General features: G+C 45.7%; 1 protein-coding gene across 2 annotated transcripts in view; it reads right to left on the bottom strand.

Moving 5' to 3' along the window:
- Positions 1–2,277: 2,277 nt before the first annotated feature.
- LOC129821061 (ubiquitin-conjugating enzyme E2 E3-like) overlaps positions 2,278–18,389 on the bottom strand; it is a 51,549-nt gene continuing 35,437 nt past the window's right edge. For both annotated transcript variants that reach the window (XM_055878311.1, XM_055878310.1), the window contains exons 5-6: positions 9,871–10,018; positions 2,278–3,126 (exon numbers count right to left, since the gene is read on the bottom strand). In XM_055878311.1, coding sequence (XP_055734286.1) covers positions 3,029–3,126; positions 9,871–10,018 — 246 coding nt within the window. In that variant the 3' untranslated portion in view covers positions 2,278–3,028. The remainder of the gene's footprint in view (positions 3,127–9,870; positions 10,019–18,389) is intronic.

The raw sequence follows: 18,389 nt of genomic DNA, 5'->3' as shown, positions 1-18,389 counted from the left end.
TAACCTGTCTCCTCCCCTTCATTTACACTGGTTGAAGTGGATTTAACAAGTGACATCAATAAGGGATCATAGCTTTCACCTGGATTCACCTGGTCAGTCTGTCATGGAAAGAGCAGGTGTTCATAATGGTTTGTACCATCAGTGTATACCTTAAGATCTCCATCCTTTAAATCTTTGCAAATAGAATAATTTACTCTCTTCTCGGGATTCACATTTACGTTACTGTCTCCCTTGTGTGGTTATTCCAGTCATAACTCCTGAAATACATAGCGTAATTAATTGTGATACACAATGTGATAACTAGTTAAGATTTTCAACTAGCCATTAATCTGATAAGCATATTTTCCCATAGAAAGACAGACATAATCTGCAGATAAATCATACAGACTCAGTCATACAAACAATTTGAGCAATTATCTACAAAATATAAAAACATTTTGTGTCATATTTGATACAGTAGACAATCACACAGCAAGAAATCAGTAAGTTTCTCAGAGCATCATATCAACACCTCTTCATTAAACCAGCAACATACCATAGATATATGATCATAGAGGGTACTCAATATAGGACAAGACCATTATATGATACAGTATTATAATACAGTATTGGTCTCTTCCAGATACAGTGCCTTCGAAAAGTATTTAGACCCCTTGACTTTTTCCACATTCTGTTAGGTGTCATATTCTTCTGTTAGGTGTCAATGTAATTCTTCCATTTAAGAATGATGGAGGCCACTGTGTTCTTGGGACCTTCATTGCTGCAGAAATGTTTTGGTACCCTTCCTTAGATCTGTGCCTCGACACAATCCTGTCTCGACGCTCTACGGACAATTCCTTCGACCTCATGGCTTGGTTTTTGCTCTGACATGCACTGTCAACTGTGGGACCCTATAGACAGGTGTGTGCCTTTCCAAATCATGTCCAATCAATTTAATTTACCACAGGTGGACTCCAATCAAGTTGTAGAAACATTTCAAGGATGATGAATGGAAACAGGATGCACTTGAGCTCAATTTCGTGTCTCATAGCAAAGGGTCTGAATACTTATGTAAATAAGGTATTTCTGTTTTTTCGTATTTCGCTTTGCCATTATGGGGTATGGTGTGTAGATTGCTGAGGATTTTTTTTATTAATCAATTTTAGAATAAGGCTGTAATGGAACAAAATGTGGAAAAAGTCAAGGGGTCTGAATACTTTCCAAAGGCACTGTATGTGTGTAGTTCAAAGAAACAACCACAAGGGGCGGTCTAACTTTGAGAGGGGTAAAGCACCGCCGTGGGGTGAAGCTGCCTCTCGATACAGATCTAGGATCAGCTTGCCCTACCCACATCCTAACCTCAACCATTGCGGCAAAACACACAACTGACCCCAGACCAACATCTAGGGTTAACTTGGCCTTACTCCTACAGCACCCATACCAGGAATTCTCCCATCCATCTTCAGAATATCAATATGACACATTATAATCCAGGCCAGAAGACATCGACCTCTCACTGCACTGTTGAGGTTAGACCGTGAAAAGAGGAAAATTTGCCTGAACACTGACAGCAGCTACTCTTCAAAGACCAACTCTCAAACCACACATCAAACAAGTCTGAGATCGAGAGAGAATACAGAAAAAACACACATAAATAAACCAGAAACCTGTGCCTTTGTGTATAGAGCGAAGAGACTGATAGCTAATATACAGATAACAATATAGCTACAGGGTACATAATAAATCTACTATAGCTACTAACTTCTACTTCAATAGCATTTATCAGTTTCTCTCTCTTTCCAGCCCTAAATGTATTTCTTTTTTATCCTCATAGGATTGATCTTCAAGAGAGAGCTGTGTCTGTTCCCCACCAATGTGAATCTGCCATTTTAGCTGCACTTTAAGTCTAGGTCGATTTGAGCACTGTGTTTTCCTACAGACATCAGTCCTCGTAGGGTAAAAGGAGTAGAATCAGTATGACATTATACATCCCAAGAGATAACAGTACGGCAGTTTGCATATCAGTAGTTCTGAGTGACTACTGTATCTCTATGCAACATAATGACAATGTCCTGTTCATTTCCCGGGGACGGGTCCTCTCCTTATGCATACTGGGCCTGAACAAATTGAGCTTTTGTCTGCATCCCAAATTAACTTATTTTTTTACCAGGGCACATAGGGCTTTGGTCAAAAGAAGTGCACTATATAGGGAATATGGTGCCATTCTGGATGCACCCCAGGTTATTGAATGCCAGCTGCCAATGTCGATCATCCAATAGTTTACACTGTACAACTCAACCCTTGGGACAAGTTTATTGTGTTTTGGGGATGTTACAGTGGTGGCTCATCTTTTGCTGCACTACAAAAAGGTTTAAATGAAATCTCGTTTTCATTACAAATTGACAAAGGTAAAACAGTCACAACAGTATAATGTAACTACATACGTGGAAATGGGTGTCTGGCTTTCATGTAAATGACATCATCTTCTCTAATAATCTACAACAGCTAGTTGTTTTTTCTTCTTTAACTTCATACAGATAATGGAGAAGGCTAAAATGCACCATAATATTGGGTTGAGGAATAGTTTCCTTTATTACATCACAAAATACATTTTATTTTTTAATATCCCAAAGAAGCAAGACTTGCAAGTAGAGGCATTTAAACATAGCTAAAATCTACAGCTACAAAATTCTACTCCAATATCCATTTACCTGTTATTGGGCATTGTCTTCCGACAGATGGCGTCATTCTAACGCTCTGTGTTGCCATGAACTATCAGTGCAGACGGAGACGCAGCTGCGCTATCTGACGTGAGACAATGCCTGTTGGGGTCTGCTTATCTCTCTGTCTCTCTTCAGACCCAGTCCTCATAGCAGGGTAAAATGTGGAGGAGTAGAATCAGTAATCAGACAGATACACAGAAGTCCATATTGTAAAGGCTATAAAGATTTGTTGCACAATGTGACGTCGCCTCCGGGACCTTCACACTGCAGGCAGAGGGGCTGGGGGGACGGGGGGTCAGACAGGACGGGGTCAGGAGTCGTGACCTCTATGTGGCGTATCTCTTGGTCCACTGTCGGGCTATCCTGTCATGCTCGGCTCTGTTGGTCAGGTACTGAGTGGCAATGCTACCAACCAGAGGGTCCGCTGAAGAGAGGAGAGGAGAGGGAGAAGACAGGAGGAGAGATGAGCAATGCATTAGTACGAGGGCTGCCTAAGTCTAACATTTTATTTTATTGAACTTTTATTTATGCAGGGTGGGTCACCATTGAGACCAGGGTCTCATTTGCAAGGGAGCCCTGTGAACATGAACATACAATAAATCATATCAATACAAAAAATACAACCAGATCAAAACAAACACAACTCTCACACATCACCTCCTTTAAACACGATCTAAGCTGTCCAATGGAGACCAGCGAGTCTAATTTCAAGGTGGCCTGAAGGCTATTCCATGAGCTGGGGGCATTAAAAATAAAAACATTTTCCCCAGGTCAGTGGAGACCTGTGGGACCTCCATAAGCAGCCAGTCCAGAGAGCGGGTCTGAAAATTGCTGGATCTCCAGTTAATACGTGAGCTGAGGTAGTGGGGGAGTCTCTAAAGAACCGCTTTATATACAAACATTTGCCAATGCTGGGCCCTTCTGGTAGTCAGAGACATCCAGCCAACAGAACTATACAAAATGCAGTGATGTGTACGAAAATTACCCCCAGTGATAAAAAGCAGTGCTGAGTGATAGACTGAATCTAAAGGTTTTAAACCCGAGGCTGCCGCATGCAAGTATAAGCAGTGGCGGTTCTGGCTTGTATGGCTCCCTGGGCGGACCCCCCTTCAGCCCCCCCCCCCACATTTGGAACATCACAAATAAATAATCATAACATTTAAAAATATAAAAATATAAAATATATACAAAAATAAGACTCATAAAAATCAAAAATAAGTAACAAAGACAAATAGAAACAGATTTGTGTTGATTTGGCACTCGAGCAGCAATACATTACCCCTCCCCCAACACTGTCAACCAAGAGTCAAGACTAAACCAATTTACCTTGGTGGTGTGCAGACTGGTTTTATATTATTCTTAATGATTTCGCACAAACCAGAAAAAAATACTACAATATGTCTGTGAAACTATAAATACACAGTATTCTGATTGAATTGTGGTTTATTTGGTAGCATTTCGAAGTGTGACAGATTTTTCTAATTGCATTAGTACTGTACAAAGTTAGAGGTGCGCTATTTGATAGATTCCCCCACTCCCCCTACCTCGGGCTTCCAGTGGGGAGACCTGAGGTCAACCTACCCCCGCCCCCTCCCCATCTTGTACTTCTGAGTGGGAGACCTTCCCAGGCAGTAGCCTGCCTAGCTCACAAACTACAATCAGGGCGCCCACTCCGACAAGGTTAATTGACCCACAATCCCACACGGTGACGTGATATCATTGACGTGATGTGCAAATGAGCGATAGAAAACCGATTGTGAAAATGTCACCATTCCTATTTTTTTTGTACGGACGCCCCGTAACCCCCCCCCCCCCATTGAAGGGAGAAGTGTTGCTTGAACAATCTTACTTCTACTTTCCAAAGTGAGGCAGGATTTATTTCTATAAAAGAAACCAACTTGCTCAATTTGGGCTCCCTTCAATGTGCAAATATGCAGGTCCTTAGGGTCAATATTACGAGGCCTAGAAAACAACATAAACTTCATTTTATTAGCATTTAGGACTAGTTTAAGATCAGTAAGCGATTTTTGATCTGATTCAAAACCATGCTGAAGGTCATGAATGGCCTGCTGTACTGAGAGGGCACAGGAGGAAACAACTGTATCATATGTGTAAAGATATCAATGTTACAGGTTTTAACAGACAGACCAATATTATTTATATAAATAGTGAAGCGAACATGGCCCAAAATCGTCCCCTGCGGCACACCTTTCGTAATATTGAGGAAACTAGATTTGATACTGTCAGTAAGCAGACATTGAGTCCTGTCTGTTAGACAGTTCTTGAACCAATTGTAAGATGCCTGATCTAGGCCTATTTCAGACAACCTTTGAACAAGTAAGAGATGGTCAACCATATCAAGTGCCTTTAACAGGTCAATAAATAAGGAAGCCCAATGATTTTTATGGTCTAAACCAGGTATTCCCAAACACGCGCAAAGCCATCGGGGGTACGCCAAACAAAAATGTGATTCACATTTTAAAAAACATTTTTTTACATATTTTTTTCTTCACATTTTCAAATAGTCTATTTATATTTTCCAACGGGGCTATACACTTGGGTGAGATTTTTTTCTCGCCTGAGTAGCCTCGTTTCACTGCCAAAAATAAAATTCAACCATTTAGTGTTCAGCGAAATAACAACACAATGTCAAATACAGGTAGCCTAGTAAAATAATTAACATCCAATCACATGAACCGTTACTCTCTCGCGGGAATTCCAATAATGTTCCATATGTAGCCAAACGTAGCTGCTGCTCATGTTGGCGTATCTGTACTGATGGCGCAAAAGCCATGACAGGGAGACATAGTGGAGTGGTAACACGCGTGCAAGCAGTTGCCCCCGACGCCACTTGGGTACACTGCAGCATCCACCGAGAGGCTCTTGCTGCCAAGGGAATGCCTGACAGCTTGAAAGACACTTTGGACACTACAGTGAAAATGGTTAACTTTGTTAAAGCAAGGCCCCTGAACTCTCGTGTATTTTTTGCATTATGCAATGATATGGGCAGCGACCATGTTACACTTTTACAACATCCAGAAGTGCGCTGGTTATCAAGGGGCAAAGTATTGACACGTTTTTTTTTTATTGAGACGAGCTAAAAGTTTTCTTTACTGACCATAATTTTCACTTGTCTGACCACTTGCATGATGACGAGTTTCTCACACGACTGGCCTATCTAGGTGATGTTTTTATTCGCCTGAATGATCTGAATCTAGGATTACAGGGACTCTCCACAACTATATTCAATGTGTGGGACAAAATTGAGGCTATGATTAGGAAGTTGGAGCTCTTTTCTGTCTGCATTAACAAGGACAGCACACAGGTCTTTCCATCATTGTATGATTTTTTGTGTGCAAATGAACTCAAGCTTACGGACAATGTCAAATGTGATATAGCGAAGCACCTGAGTGAGTTGGGTGCGCAATTACGCAGGTACTTTCCCAAAACGGACAACACAAACAACTCGATTCATTATCCCTTTCATGCCCTGCCTCCAGTTCACTTACCGATATCTGAACAAGAGAGCCTCATCGAAATTGCAACAAGCGGTTCTGTGAAAATGTTATTTAATCAGAAGCCACTGCCAGATTTCTGGATAGGGCTGCGCTCAGAGTTTCTTGCCTTGGCAAATCGTGCTGTTAAGACACTAATGCCCTTTGCAACCACGTACATATTTGAGAGTGGATTCTCGGCCCTCACTAGCATGAAAACTAAATACAGGCACAGACTGTGTGTGGAAAATGATTTAAGACTGAGACTCTCTCCAATACAACCCAACATTGCAGAGTTATGTGCATCCTTTCAAGCACACCCTTCTCATTAACCTGTGGTGAGTTAATCACAATGTTTTATGAACAAATAAGGTTTTATATGTAAGATGGCTAAATAAAGAGCAAAATTATTTTATATTTTATTTATTTTACCGTTATTTTACCAGGTAAGTTGACTGAGAACACGTTCTCATTTGCAGCAACGACCTGGGGAATAGTTACAGGGGAGAGGAGGGGGATGAATGAGCCAATTGTAAACTGGGGATTATTAGGTGACCATGATGGTTTGAGGGCCAGATTGGGAATTTAGCCAGGCCCCCGGGGTTAACACCCCTACTCTTACGATAAGTGCCATGGGATCGTTAATGACCTCAGAGAGTCAGGACACCCGTTTAACGTCCCATCCGAAAGACGGCACCCTACACAGGGCAGTGTCCCCAATCACTGCCCTGGGGCATTGGGATATTTTATTAGACCAGAGGAAAGAGTGCCTCCTACTGGCCCTCCAATACCACTTCCAGCAGCATCTGGTCTCCCATCCAGGGACTGACCAGGACCAACCCTGCTTAGCTTCAGAAGCAAGCCAGCAGTGGTATGCAGGGTGGTATTGATTATTATTATATTACTATTTGTGCCCTGGTCCTATAAGAGCTCTTTGTCACTTCCCACGAGCCGAGTTGTGACAAAAACTCATGTTTAATAAATGTAGCGTACAGTGTGCTAGAGGGGGTACACAGATGGAGGTTGAATGTTTGAAGGGGTACGGGACTATAAAAAGTTTGGGAACCACTGTTCAAAACAACATAGCACATCATCTTAGACAAGTGTAGCTGCTGAAACTGTACTATGTCCAGGTCTTAAACCAGACTGGTGCAGTGTTATGTCCAGGTCTAAAACCAGACTGGTGCAGTGCTATGTCCAGGTCTAAAACCAGACTGGTACAGTACTATGTTCAGGTCTAAAACCAGACTGGTGCAGTGTTATGTCCAGGTCTTCAACCAGACTGGTGCAGTGCTATGTCCAGGTCTTCAACCAGACTGGTGCAGTACTATGTCCAGGTCTTAAACCAGACTGGTGCAGTGCTATGTCCAGGTCTTAAACCAGACTGGTGCAGTGTTATGTCCAGGTCTAAAACCAGACTGGTGCAGTGCTATGTCCAGGTCTTAAACCAGACTGGTGCAGTGCTATGTCCAGGTCTTCAACCAGACTGGTGCAGTGCTATGTCCAGGTCTTCAACCAGACTGGTGCAGTGCTATGTCCTGGTCTAAAACCAGACTGGTGCAGTGTTATGTCCAGGTCTAAAACCAGACTGGTGCAGTGCTATGTCCAGGTCTTAAACCAGACTGGTGCAGTGCTATGTCCAGGTCTTAAACCAGACTGGTGCAGTACTATGTCCAGGTCTTAAACCAGACTGGTGCAGTGCTATGTCCAGGTCTTAAACCAGACTGGTGCAGTGTTATGTCCAGGTCTAAAACCAGACTGGTGCAGTGCTATGTCCAGGTCTTAAACCAGACTGGTGCAGTGTTATGTCCAGGTCTAAAACCAGACTGGTGCAGTGCTATGTCCAGGTCTTAAACCAGACTGGTGCAGTGTTATGTCCAGGTCTTAAACCAGACTGGTACAGTACTATGTCCAGGTCTTAAACCAGACTGGTGCAGTACTATGTCCAGGTCTTAAACCAGACTGGTGCAGTGCTATGTCCAGGTCTTCAACCAGACTGGTGCAGTGCTATGTCCAGGTCTTCAACCAGACTGGTGCAGTGCTATGTCCTGGTCTAAAACCAGACTGGTGCAGTGCTATGTCCAGGTCTTAAACCAGACTGGTGCAGTGCTATGTCCAGGTCTTAAACCAGACTGGTGCAGTGCTATGTCCAGGTCTTAAACCAGACTGGTGCAGTACTATGTCCAGGTCTTCAACCAGACTGGTGCAGTGCTATGTCCAGGTCTTAAACCAGACTGGTGCAGTGCTATGTCCAGGTCTTCAACCAGACTGGTGCAGTGCTATGTCCTGGTCTAAAACCAGACTGGTGCAGTGCTATGTCCAGGTCTTAAACCAGACTGGTGCAGTGCTATGTCCAGGTCTTCAACCAGACTGGTGCAGTGCTATGTCCAGGTCTTAAACCAGACTGGTGCAGTGCTATGTCCAGGTCTTCAATCAGACTGGTGCAGTGCTATGTCCTGGTCTAAAACCAGACTGGTGCAGTGCTATGTCCAGGTCTTAAACCAGACTGGTGCAGTGCTATGTCCAGGTCTTCAACCAGACTGGTGCAGTGCTATGTCCAGGTCTTCAACCAGACTGGTGCAGTGCTATGTCCAGGTCTAAAACCAGACTGGTGCAGTGCTATGTCCAGGTCTTAAACCAGACTGGTGCAGTGTTATGTCCAGGTCTTCAACCAGACTGGTGCAGTGCTATGTCCAGGTCTTAAACCAGACTGGTGCAGTGCTATGTCCAGGTCTAAAACCAGACTGGTGCAGTGCTATGTCCAGGTCTAAAACCAGACTGGTACAGTACTATGTCCTGGTCTTAAACCAGACTGGTGCAGTGTTATGTCCAGGTCTAAAACCAGACTGGTGCAGTGCTATGTCCTGGTCTTAAACCAGACTGGTGCAGTGTTATGTCCAGGTCTAAAACCAGACTGGTGCAGTGCTATGTCCAGGTCTTAAACCAGACTGGTGCAGTGCTATGTCCTGGTCTTAAACCAGACTGGTGCAGTGCTATGTCCTGGTCTAAAACCAGACTGGTGCAGTGCTATGTCCAGGTCTAAAACCAGACTGGTGCAGTGCTATGTCCTGGTCTAAAACCTGATTGGTGCTCAGTAAGAATATAATGAGAAGTTAAAAAAGTTTTAAGCTGAAAATTGGCCAGGGACTCTAAAACTTTGTAACCTGGACTCCATCACTTCCTTGATTACCTGCCCTATATATGTCACTCCCTTCGGTTCCTTCCCCAGGCGTCATTGTTTCTGTTTCTGTGTCATGTCTGTGCGTTGTTCGTGGTTTCTTGTTTTGTATTATGTTACGTTTATTTATTAAAACACTCACTCCCTGAACTTGCTTCCCGACTCTCAGCGCACTCGTTACAGGTGTACAGTCATTGGTACGAGGGTGACCTTAGATAACCAAGTCTCTCAAGGCAGGCAAACAGGACTACTTAGTTCTAAAATGTTTAGAAACGACTTCATTCAAGTAGAAATTAAAGCATGCATCAAGGTAGAGTAATATTTTATGGCTGTCCACGTCTGACACAGCACAAACATTCTAAAAGTAAATTGCAGTGTAATGTATTTGGTTTGAATCCCTGCCAAAGAGAACCCGTGTCACTCACCAGGGTTACAGTCTAACATGTGTACAGTATATCTACTGTATGTCTGATTGGTTGACCGTTGCGTCACTCACCAGGGTTGCAGTCTGTGAGCAGGGAGCAGATGGACAGCAGCACCTTGGAGATGGTGAGGGCGGGGCTCCAGTTGTCTTTCAGGATATCCAGGCAGATCACCCCCTGGCTGTTGATGTTACAGTGGTAGATCCTGGTGCGGAACGTCACCTAGGAAAAATCAAAAAGTAGATCTAACATCACCTTTTATTTTTTCATTTTATTTCACCTTTATTTAACCAGGTAGGCTAGTTGAGAACAAGTTCTCATTTGCAACTGCGACCTGGCCAAGATAAAGCATAACAGTGTGAACAGACAACAACACAGAGTTACACATGGAGTAAACAATAAACAAGTCAATAACATGGTAGAAAAAAAGAGAATCTATATACAATGTGTGCAAAAGGCATGAGGAGGTAGGCAATAAATCGAATAATTACAATTTAGCAGATTAACACTGGAGTGATAAATCATCAGATGATCATGTGCAAGTAGAGATACTGGTGTGCAAAAGAGCAGAAAAGTAAATAAATAAAAACAGTATGGGGGTGAGGTGGGTAAATTGGGTGGGCTATATACCGATGGACTATGTACAGCTGCAGCGATCGGTTAGCTGCTCAGATAGCAGATGTTTAAGGTTGTTGAGGGAGATAAAAGTCTCCAACTTCAGAGATTTTTGCAATTCGTTCCAGTCGCAGGCAGCAGAGAACTGGAAGGAAAGGCGGCCAAATGAGGTTTTGGCTTTAGGGATGATCAGTGAGATACACCTGCTGGAGCGCGTGCTACGGGTGGGTGTAGCCATCGTGACCAGTGAACTGAGATAAGGCGGCACTTTACCTAGCATAGCCTTGTAGATGACCTAGAGCCAGTGGGTCTGATGACGAACATGTAGCGAGGGCCAGCCGACTAGGGCATACAGGTCGCAGTGGTGGGTCGTATAAGGTGCTTTAGTAACAAAACGGATGGCACTGTGATAAACTGCATCCAGTTTGCTGAGTAGAGTATTGGAAGCTATTTTGTAGATGACATCTCCGAAGTCGAGGATCGGTAGGATAGTCAGTTTTACTAGGGTAAGTTTGGCGGCGTGAGTGAAGGAGGCTTTGTTCCGGAATAGAAAGCCGACTCTAGATTTGATTTTGGATTGGAGATGTTTGATATGAGTCTGGAAGGAGAGTTTGCAGTCTAGCCAGACACCTAGGTACTTATAGATGTCCACATATTCTAGGTCGGAACCGTCCAGGGTGGTGATGCTAGTCGGGCGTGCGGGTGTAGGCAGCGAACGGTTGAAAAGCATGCATTTGGTTTTACTAGCGTTTAAGAGCAGTTGGAAGCCACGGAAGGAGTGTTGTATGGCATTGAAGCTCGTTTGGAGGTTAGATAGCACAGTGTCCAAGGAAGGGCCAGAAGTATACAGAATGGTGTCGTCTGCGTAGAGGTGGATGAGGGAATCGCCTGCAGCAAGAGCAACATCATTGATATATACAGAGAAAAGAGTCGGCCCGAGAATTGAACCCTGTGGTACCCCCATAGAGACTGCCAGAGGAAACAGGAAAGGAAACAACACAAAGTAGATCAAGATCACAGACAGATCACCCCGACTGTTGATGCTATAGTCATAGAACCTAGTGTGGGACGTAACCTAAGAGACCACAGGAAGTAGATCCTGGCTAGGAAACAACCCAGACAGACAGCTCAGTACTCCCTGATTGGTGTTTTACTGTTGTAATTCCTCGAATGGAAATTGACCTGTGGAAAAGGAAGAAATCATGAAACACATTCAGGCCTTATCAGCCAGCCAGGCAGGTAAAATAAGCTACAGTGTTAACAATGGGGTCAACGATAAAGCATGCAAGGATTACGGTTACTGTAATTTACCAGCGAAACCTTTAACTGTTTCCAGTCGACAAGAAGCATTGTGTCAAAGGAGCTAGAACATTCCCAATCCACTCCTCCCAGTCTGCAGATTTTTATTTAACCTTTCTAGCCCAGGGGTTCCGCTAGCGGAACAACAATCTGCTGAAAAGCCAGCGCGCGAAATTCAAAAATATCACTAGGCAAGTCAGTTAAGAACAAATTCTTATTTACAATGACGACCTACCCCGACCAAACCCTACCCGGAAGACGCTGGGCCAATTGTGCGCCGCCCTATGGGACTTCCAATCACGGCCGGTTGTGATACAGATACTATACTCACCTAAACCTCACAAAGCTAAACCACACAATCTTAACATTTCACCATGTCCCAACATTTGCCCTTATAAAACAGAAAAACATCATTAAGACACCATAGATGAGAGACAGGGAGACCCCAGGCCAGGAGCAAATGGTGTGTGAACATCTATTGACCTTTCCATCCAATCTCAAGTAGGGCCACGGTCAGTGACATATGCTTAAGCTTGGACTCTTAACATCCCATTGAGGCCTTCTCCCTCTGAGCAGACCTTGTCTGCGTCCCAAATAAAATAACACACTATTCCCTATGTAGTGCACTACTTGTCAATAGTAGTGCGTTATATAGGGAATAGGGTGTCATTTGGGACAAAGTCCTTAATGCAAGGAAAACCAATTAGACCAGGCACGGAGGATGATCTTAATGATACCACTGGCTGTTTATGCCTTTGACATTAGAGAGACAGAGAGAGAGAGAGAGAGAGAGAGAAACGGCAAAAGAAGCACAATTGAAATTGATAAAAAACAAAACAAAAAAGATCACAGATGACAACTGGTTTGATGCAGATTGTAAAATTATAAGAAAAAAAAATAGAACACTATCCAACCAAAAGCACAGAGACCCAAATAATGGTGAATTACGCCTTCATTACTGTGAGACTTTAAAACTCTATAAACGTACACTCAGAACCAAAAAAGCCCAGTACAACAGAAAGCAGCTGATGCTAATTGAGGAGTCCATAAACACAAACAACTTCTGGCAAAATTGGAAAAAATTAAAGAAATCTAAACAAGAGGAATTAGCGATACAAAATGGTGACATATGGACAACCCATTTTAAAACACTCTACAACACCGTTCAAATTGACACAAACGCAGAACAACGCCAAATTCATGAGAAGTTGAATGGATTAGAAAAAGCTATAAAGGACAACCAAAATCCACTGGACTCCCCAATTACTGACCAGGAGCTCTATAAGAAACTTCAGGCTCTCAAATTTAAAAAGGCATGCGGACCTGATGGCATCCTAAATGAGATGCTCAAACTCACTAGTGAAAAATTTCAATTGGCCATATTAAAACTGTTTAATTTGATCCTGAGTGTAGGTTATTTCCCTGACATCTGGAATCAAGGACTCATAACCCCAATCTTTAAAAACGGAGACAAATTTGACCCTGTCACGTTCCTGACCTGTTTTCCTTTGTTTTGTATTCATTTTAGTTGGTCAGGGCGTGAGTTGGGTGGGTTTGTCTATGTTTGTATTTCTATGTGGGGTTTTGTGTTCGGCCTGGTATGATTCTCAATTAGAGACAGGTGTGTATTGTTTGTCTCTAATTGAGAGTCATACAAAGGCAGCCAGGGTTTCACTGGTGTTTTGTGGGTGTTTGTTCCTGTGTCCTCACAGGACAGTTGAAGGTTAGTCACGTTTGTTGTTTTGTAGTTTGTAGTGTCTTGTTTGCTGTTTTTTCATTAAAGATGGCTTATTTCCCTCAATCCGCATCTTGGTCCTATCCATGCTCCTTCTCGTCTAAGGGGGAGAACAACATTGACTGCCTTTACAGAAACACCCACCACAACAGGACCAAGCGGATTGAGGAGAGAGAGAAAGAACTAAAGCAATGGAGAGAAGAGGAATGGAGTTGGGAGCAAATTTTCAATGGAGAAGGACCCTGGGCTAAGGTGGGAGAGAATCGCCGCTCTCGGGAGGAGAAGAAGGCAGCCACAGCCCAGGAGCGCTGGTATGAGGAGGCAGCACATAGGAGAGGCTGGAAGCCCGAGAGGCTCACCCAAAAATTTCTTGGGGGGGGGGCTAAAGGGGAGTGTGGCGAAGCCGGGTTGGATACCTGAGTCAACTCCCCGGGCTTGCCGTGAAGTAAGAGGGCGTCGTACTGGTCAGACACCGTGTTATGCGGTAAAGCGCACGGTGTCCCCAGTACGCGTGCTTAGCCCAGTGCGGGCTATTCCACCTTGCCGCACTGGGAGGGCTAGGTTGGGCATCGAGCCGAGTGCCATGAAGCCGGCCCAACGTATCTGGTCTCCAGTACGTCTCCTCGGGCCGGTGTACATGGCACCAGCCTTACAGGTGGTGTCCCCGGTTCGCCTGCATAGCCCAGTGCGGGCTATTCCACCTCGCCGCACTGGCAGGGCTACGGGGTCCATTCAACCTGGTAAGGTTGGGGAGGCTCGGTGCTCAAGAGCACGTGTCCTCCTTCACGGCCCGGTATATCCGGCGCCACCTTCCCACCCCAGCTCAGTACCACCAGTGCCAACACCACGCACCAGGCTTCCAGTGCATCTCCAGAGCCCTGTTCCTCTTCCACGTACTCTCCTAATGGTGCGTGTCTCCAGCCCAGTGCCTCCAGTTCCGGCACCACGCACCAAGCCTCCTGTGCGTCTCCAGAGCCCTGGACGCACTGTTCCTTCTCCCCGCACTCGCCCTGAGGTGCGTGCCCTCAGCCCGGTACCTCCAGTTCCGGTACCACGCACCAGGCCTAGAGTGCGCCACGAGAGTCCAGTGTGCCCTGTTCCTGTTCCCCGCACTCGCCCTGAGGTGCGTGCCCTCAGCCCGGTACCTCCAGTTCCGGTACCACGCACCAGGCCTATAGTGCGTCTCAGCCGGCCAGAGTCTGCCGTCTGCCCAGCGGTGCCTGAACGGCCCGTCTGCCCAGCGCCGTCTGAGCCATCTGTCTGCCCAGCGCCGTCTGAGCCATCTGTCTGCCCAGCGCCGTCTGAGCCATCTGTCTGCCCAGCGCCGTCTGAGCCATCTGTCTGCCCAGCGCCGTCTGAGCCATCTGTCTGCCCAGCGCCGTCTGAGCCATCTGTCTGCCCAGCGCCGTCTGAGCCATCTGTCTGCCCAGCGCCGTCTGAGCCATCTGTCTGCCCAGCGCCATCTGAGTCGTCCGTCTGCCACGAGCCATTAGAGCCGCCCGTCAGTCAGGAGCCGCCAGAGCCGTCCGTCAGTCAGGAGCCGCCAGAGACGCCCGCCAGTCAGGAGCTGCCAGAGACGCCCGCCAGTCAGGAGCTGCCAGAGACGCCCGCCAGTCAGGAGCTGCCAGAGACGCCCGCCAGTCAGGAGCTGCCAGAGACGCCCGCCAGTCAGGAGCTGCCAGAGACGCCCGCCAGTCAGGAGCTGCCAGAGACGCCCGCCAGTCAGGAGCTGCCAGAGACGCCCGCCAGTCAGGAGCTGCCAGAGACGCCCGCCAGTCCGGAGCTGCCCTACAGTCCGGAGCTGCCGTACAGTCCGGAGCTGCCGTACAGTCCGGAGCTGCCGTACAGTCCGGAGCTGCCGTACAGTCCGGAGCTGCCCTACAGTCCGGAGCTGCCCTACAGTCCGGAGCTGCCCTACAGTCCGGAGCTGCCACTCAGCCCGGACCTGCCGGAGTCCCTCAGCCCGGACCTGCCGGAGTCCCTCAGCCAGGACCTGCCGGAGTCCCTCAGCCAGGACCTGCCGCCCCTTATCCCGGTGCTGCCCCTTATCCCGGTGCTGCCCCTTGTCCCGGTGCTGCCCCTTGTCCCGGTGCTGCCCCTTGTCCCGGTGCTGCCCCTTGTCCCGGTGCTGCCCCTTGTCCCGGTGCTGCCCCTTATCCCGGTGTTGCCCCTTGTCCCGGTGCTGCCCCTTGTCCCGGTGCTGCCCCTTATCCCGGTGCTGCCCCTTATCCCGGTGCTGCCCCTTCATTTAGGTGGGGTTAGTGGGAGGGTGGTCATTGGGAGGGGGATAAAGAAGCGGGGATTGATTATGGTGGGGTGGGGACCTCGTCCACCGCCAGAGCCGCCACCGTGGACAGACGCCCACCCAGACCCTCCCCTAGACTTTGTGCTGGTGCGCCCGGAGTTCGCACCTTAAGGGGGGGGTTCTGTCACGTTCCTGACCTGTTTTCCTTTGTTTTGTATTCATTTTAGTTGGTCAGGGCGTGAGTTGGGTGGGTTTGTCTATGTTTGTATTTCTATGTGGGGTTTTGTGTTCGGCCTGGTATGATTCTCAATTAGAGACAGGTGTGTATTGTTTGTCTCTAATTGAGAGTCATACAAAGGCAGCCAGGGTTTCACTGGTGTTTTGTGGGTGTTTGTTCCTGTGTCCTCACAGGACAGTTGAAGGTTAGTCACGTTTGTTGTTTTGTAGTTTGTAGTGTCTTGTTTGCTGTTTTTTCATTAAAGATGGCTTATTTCCCTCAATCCGCATCTTGGTCCTATCCATGCTCCTTCTCGTCTAAGGGGGAGAACAACATTGACTGCCTTTACAGACCCTAACAATTACAGAGGCATTTGTGTGAACAGTAACCTGGGGAAGGTTTTCTGTAGTATTATAAATGTAAGAGTTCTAAACTTCCTTAATAAGCACAATGTCTTGAGTAAAAGCCAAATTGGATTTATACCAAAACATCGCACGACCGATCATATTTACACCCTACACACCCTGATAGGTAAACATGTCCACCAAAATAATACCAAAATATACGCTTGCTTTATCGACTTCCAAAAAGCATTTGATTCTATTTGGCACACAGGACTGTTCTACAAAGTTATTGAAAGTGGTGTAGGGGGTAAAACATATGACATAATTAAATCAATGTATACTGGCAATACGTGCAGCATTAAAATTGGCAAGAAAAGAACAGAATTCTTTAACCAGGGGCGGGGCCTTCGTCAGGGTTGTAATCTGAGCCCTGCACTCTTCAATATTTACATCAACAAATTGGCCACTATTCTAGATAAATCCTCAGCCCCTGGTGTTAGTCTCCATAATTCAGAGGTTAAATGCCTACTCTTCGCAGATGACCTATGCCTGTTGTCACCCACAGCACATGGCCTACAGCAGAGCCTAGATCTGCTAGAGCAGTACTGCCAGACCTGGGCCCTGGCAGTAAACCCCAAAAAGACTAAAATAATGATTTTCCAGAGAAGATCCAGATCTCAGGGAATTAGACCAAAGTTCTCAATTGGTACAAAATATATAGAGTACTGCACACACTACAATTACTTAGGTTTAAAAATAAGCTCAACTGGACACCTTAATGAGGCAGTGAATGAACTGAGAGAGAAAGCACGCAGGGCATTCTACGCAATTAAAAAGCAAATTCAAATTGAAATACCTATTCAAATTTGGCTAAAACTAATTGAATATGTCATTGAACCAATTGCACTTTATGGCAGCGAGGTGTGGGGTCCACTTGCAAAACAAGATTTCATCAAATGGGACAAACATCCCATTGAAACCCTGCATGCAGAGTTCTGTAAGATGCTCCTACATGTCCAGAGGAAAACTACAAACAATGCATGCAGGGCAGAATTAAGCAAATATCCACTAATAATAAAAACTCAAAAAAGAGCAATTAAGTTTTGGAAACATCTAAAATACAGTGACCCCCTCTCATATCACTACCAAGCCCTGCAATACCAAGAGCTGAGCAAAGAAAAGAGTCCCCTCATCCAGCTGGTCCTGGGGCTGAGTTCACAAACCTGTTCTACTAACACACTGAAGCCTCAGGACCAGAACATCCAATCAATCAGAATAAACCAAATTACAACACAGTCAAAACAAAACTACATTGCTTATTGGGAAACACAAGCACAAACACAAAGCAAAATGCAGTGCTATCTGGCCCTAAATCGACAGTACACCGTGGCTAACTATTTGACTATGGTTACTGATCAAAACCTTAGAAAAACCTTGACAAAGTACAGGCTCAGTGAGCACAGCCTTGCCATTGAGAAGGGTAGACACAGGAAAACCTGGCTCCCTGTAGAGGAAAGGCTGTGCAACCACTGCACAACAGCAGAACCTGAGACGGAGCTGCATTTCCTGACAAAATGTCCAAAATATAAAACAATTAGAGAGTGTCATTTCCCCAAATTTGAAACTCTTATTCAAGGTTTCAAAGACCTCTCTGATGAGGATAGGCTACCCGTCCTGTTGGGGGAGGACGCAGAGAGCTGTGGGTTGGCAGCGCACTACATTGCTGCCTGCCATAAGTTAAGGGACAGTGTCTGACAGACCAATCAACCTGCACATGTCCTCTACTGTATGTTTATTGTTATTGTTGAATGTATGGTTATTTTGACACTTAGTTATTGTTGTTACTGTTGTCCCGTTGACCATTTTGATTCTCATTTTTATATTGTAAATAAGCTTTGGCAATATGTACATTGTTACGTCATGCCAATAAAGCAAATTGAATTGAATTGAATTGAATTGAGAGAGAGAGAGAGAGAGAGAGAGAGAGAGAAAGGGAGGAGAGAGAGAGAGAGAGAGAGAGAGAGAGAGAGAGAGAGAGAGAGAGAGAGAGAGAGAGAGAAAGGGAGGAGAGAGAGAGAGAGAAAGGGAGGAGAGAGAGAGAGAGAGAGAGAGAGAGAGAGAGAGAGAGAGAGAGAGAG

The sequence above is a fragment of the Salvelinus fontinalis genome, chromosome 23 (assembly GCF_029448725.1).
Source record: "Salvelinus fontinalis isolate EN_2023a chromosome 23, ASM2944872v1, whole genome shotgun sequence".
Taxonomy (NCBI): Eukaryota; Metazoa; Chordata; class Actinopteri; order Salmoniformes; family Salmonidae; genus Salvelinus; species Salvelinus fontinalis.
The sequence above is the reverse complement of the archived record's forward strand: the minus strand, read 5'-3'. Positions and strand labels throughout refer to the sequence as shown.